At 50.4% G+C, this 3,910-nt stretch overlaps 1 protein-coding gene across 1 annotated transcript; it reads left to right on the plus strand.

The window, feature by feature from the left end:
* Window positions 1-669: 669 nt before the first annotated feature.
* Window positions 670-1,820, plus strand: LOC147983625 (uncharacterized). The gene is made up of 4 exons (XM_087540796.1): window positions 670-1,005; window positions 1,098-1,456; window positions 1,552-1,625; window positions 1,708-1,820. Exons 1-4 carry the CDS (start codon window positions 670-672, stop codon window positions 1,818-1,820), a joined length of 882 nt encoding a protein of 293 aa, XP_087396922.1.
* Window positions 1,821-3,910: the final 2,090 nt, after the last annotated feature.

Raw genomic sequence — 3,910 nt, forward strand, 5'->3', positions numbered from 1 at the left:
TTCAAACTCAATCCGCTGCCATGGGGAAGGAGAAGACGGTGGCGTTGGAGCGTGCGAAGAAGGCGACGGCGAAGGCGAAGGGGAAGAAGTCCGGCCGGGGTGGATCTTCTTTGAGGGTCGGCTTGCCACCAGGCTGGATCCAGGGCGACTGGATTCGCTCGACGATCCGCCAGGATGACATTGACGACCTTGTCGAGGGAGGATTGATCCCCCACGAATCGGCGCGACTCCCGGGGAACGAGACCGAGCCGCAGCCACAGGAGGGTGAGCGCGTCCTCCTCGCTACTCACGTCGACCGCGGGTTTTCCTTGCCTCCCCACCCTTTCTTTCGAGGTTTCTTGAACTTCTTTGGGGTGCAAATCCACCACTTTACTCCGAACGCCATCGTGTACCTTGCTGCTTTGTGTCTATGTGCGAGAGCTTCCTCGGCTGTAGGCCACACTGGGGCTCTTCAAGCACATATTCACTCTCAATCGGTCAAGAAGGCCAACCCGAGTGACGAGAGGACGCAAGTGATTCAGATGTACGGGGGTCTTGGGATTCAGATGAGGAGTAAAAGTACTTTCCCAGCCATGATCCTTCCTGAGTCAGTTCGAGGGTGGAGTCGACCTGGTTCTCCTACAAGGACCAGCAACTCCAGGTCAGTCGACTGGACTTCCCCCCTTTTCCATGGACCGAGTGGGGAAGCCCTCTGCTTTGAAAGTGATCCCAGAGGAGAAGGCGCAAGTGAAAATGCTGGTAGAGCGAGTAGTTCAACTTGTCCGTGATGGGGTAACCGGTATGGATCTGTTGGAGGTTTTCCTCAGGCGACGCATCCAACCACTTCAAGCCCGTGACCATCTGATGTGGATGTATTCGGGCATCGACGACACCACTCGGATCCATCCAGAGGAGGTCGATGATGCTACATTGGAAGGGTGGCTGAAGAGTATCACTGGAAACAAAGACAATCCCAGGGGATCCCGGAGGATTCCTCCACTCAACAACTCATACGAGACTGACAAGGTATGACTCCACATGGTCAAGTGTTTTCTTGATTTATCAAGTTGCTGTCTTCTGTCACCTGACTGTCTCTTGTCTTGGTTGTTGTCTTCTAGGCCCTGACTGAGATGTACTCGATGCCCAACGGGGGGCAGGAGCAGGACCCAGAGGGAGAAGCGAGTGGAGGTGAAAGCGGCGAGTGGCGCTCTGATGACGAGGAGGACGAGGACAACGACGACCCGAGTGATGAAGAAGAGGTCGACTCTCCTCCTCGTAGGGAAAAACGATCCAAGCTTTCTCACGATCCAGCAAGTGCCCGCGGCAAGGCGGCCGCGCAAACTGGGCAGTCATCGAAGCACCCTCGAACGTCTTCTCCAGCACCGACTGAAAAGGCGTCGAAGCAACCGAAAGCTACGCCGTCCAAACCGCCAAAGACCTTGCCGAAGATCAAAGTGGCCATCCCCATTACTTCCGGGTATTAGTTGGACTTGAATTCTTGTTTTAGTATGAATCTGGATTTGAGTCGACTCATTTCGTCAGACATGACCAACTGAACTCTGAAATTTGTAGTGCCGCTACCTCTGGGACTTCCACTCGCCAGTATGAAGATGAGGACATGGAAGATGCAGTCACCTCCAACCCGGGTACAATCCTCGTGATCTTTTTCTTGATTGTATGGTCGATTAAATTCTGGTGACTCATCGGGGTCGACTGATTACTTTGCAGCCCCTCCCAATGTCGTTGAGCTTCTGAATGATGATGAGGACGTGCCACTAAGGCCCAGGAAGAGCAAGAAAGCAGCAGCTGGCAAGATACCTCAGTCGGAACCGATGACATAACCAATAGTCCAACAGCCCGAAGATGCAAGTAGAGCCTCTATAACCTTTGTTGTCCCAGTGTCGAGTGAGCGCCCCGCACCGTGGACTGTACCAGTGTTTTCTTCAGCCATCCAACCTCATGCCTCGGAGCTCCAAGCTGCTGCGTCTGGACTGTCTGTCCCCTTCTTCACCACCTATCATGTTCTGGAAAGCCAGTCGGACGCTGCCGTGGAGGCTATCCGTTAGGCTGGTGTAATGATGGAGCGGATGAAGATGGTGCACGACAATAGTCAGGCTGCTTACGACGCCAGCGCGGCTCTTCGAGCCAATGTTCAGGTAAGTTGACTTCCGACTGAACTTGTCTTATTAGGATATGCTAGCTGAATATTTTCCTTCGCACAATCTCTTATTGTCTGCTTTGAATCTGTACATGTCAGGACCCCGATTCCAAGTCACATCGATCTAGCCGGTAACACCTCATATCACTTTGCGGCCTCATGCATGGTATCCCCACGGGTGTCGCCTTACCATGGCCCGGGACCGTTTGCGCCTTTTGGCTCACGTATATGATAGTGTCGCTAGCATCCATATGACAGAGAACCCGGGCCGACATGGCTAGTCATGAACCCAAAGCGGCGCAAACCTATGGGGACAGGCATACATGAATCACATCGAGCATGTCGGTCAACAACGTGTGAATCCGGGCTGTAGCACTGGGCTAACAGGACTCCGGGGAACCCGGGCTGTAGCAAGCTAGGCAAGACTCCGGATGACACCGCGTGACATTTCCCCGAAGGGATAGACATAGGAACGAAGTGAAACACATGCCGGCCAGTCAAGTGTCCTGAGCAGTAGTGCTGGGCTAGCAGGACTCCGGTGAACCGGGCTGTAGCGGACTACTATGGCTCAACGAGGCACTAGACTACATTTCCCCATAAGAGAGGCTGATGACCCACAAGTATCGGGGATCTATCGTAGTCCTTTCGATAAGTAAGAGTGTCGAACCCAACGAGGAGCAGAAGGAAATGATAACCGGTTTTCAGCAAGGTATTCTCTGCAAGTAATGAAATAAGTGGTAACAGATAGTTTTGTGATAGGATAAATTGTAACGAGCAACAAGTAACAAACGTAAATAAAGTGCAGCAAGGTGGCCCAATCCTTTTTTTAGCAAAGGACAAGCCGGAACAAACTCTTATAATAGGAAAAGTGCTCCCGAGGACACATGGGAATATCGTCAAGCTAGTTTTCATCACGTTCATATAATTCGTGTTTGATACTTTGATAATTTGATATGTGGGTGGACCGGTGCTTGGGTGCTGTTCTTACTTGAACAAGCATCCCACTTATGATTAACCTCTATTGCAAGCATCCGCAACTACAACAAAAGTATTAAGGTAAACCTAACCATAGCATGAAACATGTGGATCCAAATCATCCCCTTACGAAGCAACGCATAAACTAGGGTTTAAGCTTCTGTCACTCTAGCAACCCATCATCTACTTATTACTTCCCAATACCTTCCTCTAGGCCCAAATAGTGGCGAAGTGTTATGTAGTCGACGTTCACATAACACCACTAGAGGCTAGACAACATACATCTTATCAAAATATCAAACGAATACCAAATTCACATGACTACTAATAGCAAGACTTCTCCCTTGTCCTCGGGAACAAACGTAATTACTCACAAAGCATATTCATGTTCATAATCAGAGGGGTAATAATATGCATATAGGATCTGAACATATGATCTTCCACCAAATAAATCAACTAGCATTAACTACAAGGAGTAATCAACACTACTAGCAACCTACTAGCACCAATCCCGGACTTTGAGACAAGAATTGGATACAAGAGATGAACTAGGGTTTGGAGATGAGATGGTGCTGGTGAAGATGTTGATGGAGATTGCCCTCTCCCGATGAGAGGAGCGTTGGTGATGACGATGGTGATGATTTCGCACCTCCGGGAGGGAAGTATCCCCGGCAGAACAGCTCTGCCGGAGCTCTAGATTGGATCCGCCAAGGTTCCGCCTCGTGGCTGCGGAGTCTCGTCCCGAAAGGTTCCTTCTTATTTTTTTCTCATCGAAAGACTTCATATAGGAGAAGATGG

The sequence above is a fragment of the Triticum urartu genome, chromosome 2A (genome assembly GCF_056163025.1).
Source record: "Triticum urartu cultivar PI428250 chromosome 2A, HENAU_Tu73, whole genome shotgun sequence".
Lineage (NCBI taxonomy): Eukaryota > Viridiplantae > Streptophyta > Magnoliopsida > Poales > Poaceae > Triticum > Triticum urartu.

Coding starts and splice junctions, on each gene's coding strand:
- LOC147983625 (XM_087540796.1), top strand. CDS start 670: ATGGACCGAGTGGGGAAGCCCTCTGCTTTGAAAGTGATCCCAGAGGAG. Junction 1,006..1,097: donor ACTCATACGAGACTGACAAG/GTATGACTCCAC, acceptor GTTGTCTTCTAG/GCCCTGACTGAGATGTACTC. Junction 1,626..1,707: donor TGCAGTCACCTCCAACCCGG/GTACAATCCTCG, acceptor ATTACTTTGCAG/CCCCTCCCAATGTCGTTGAG.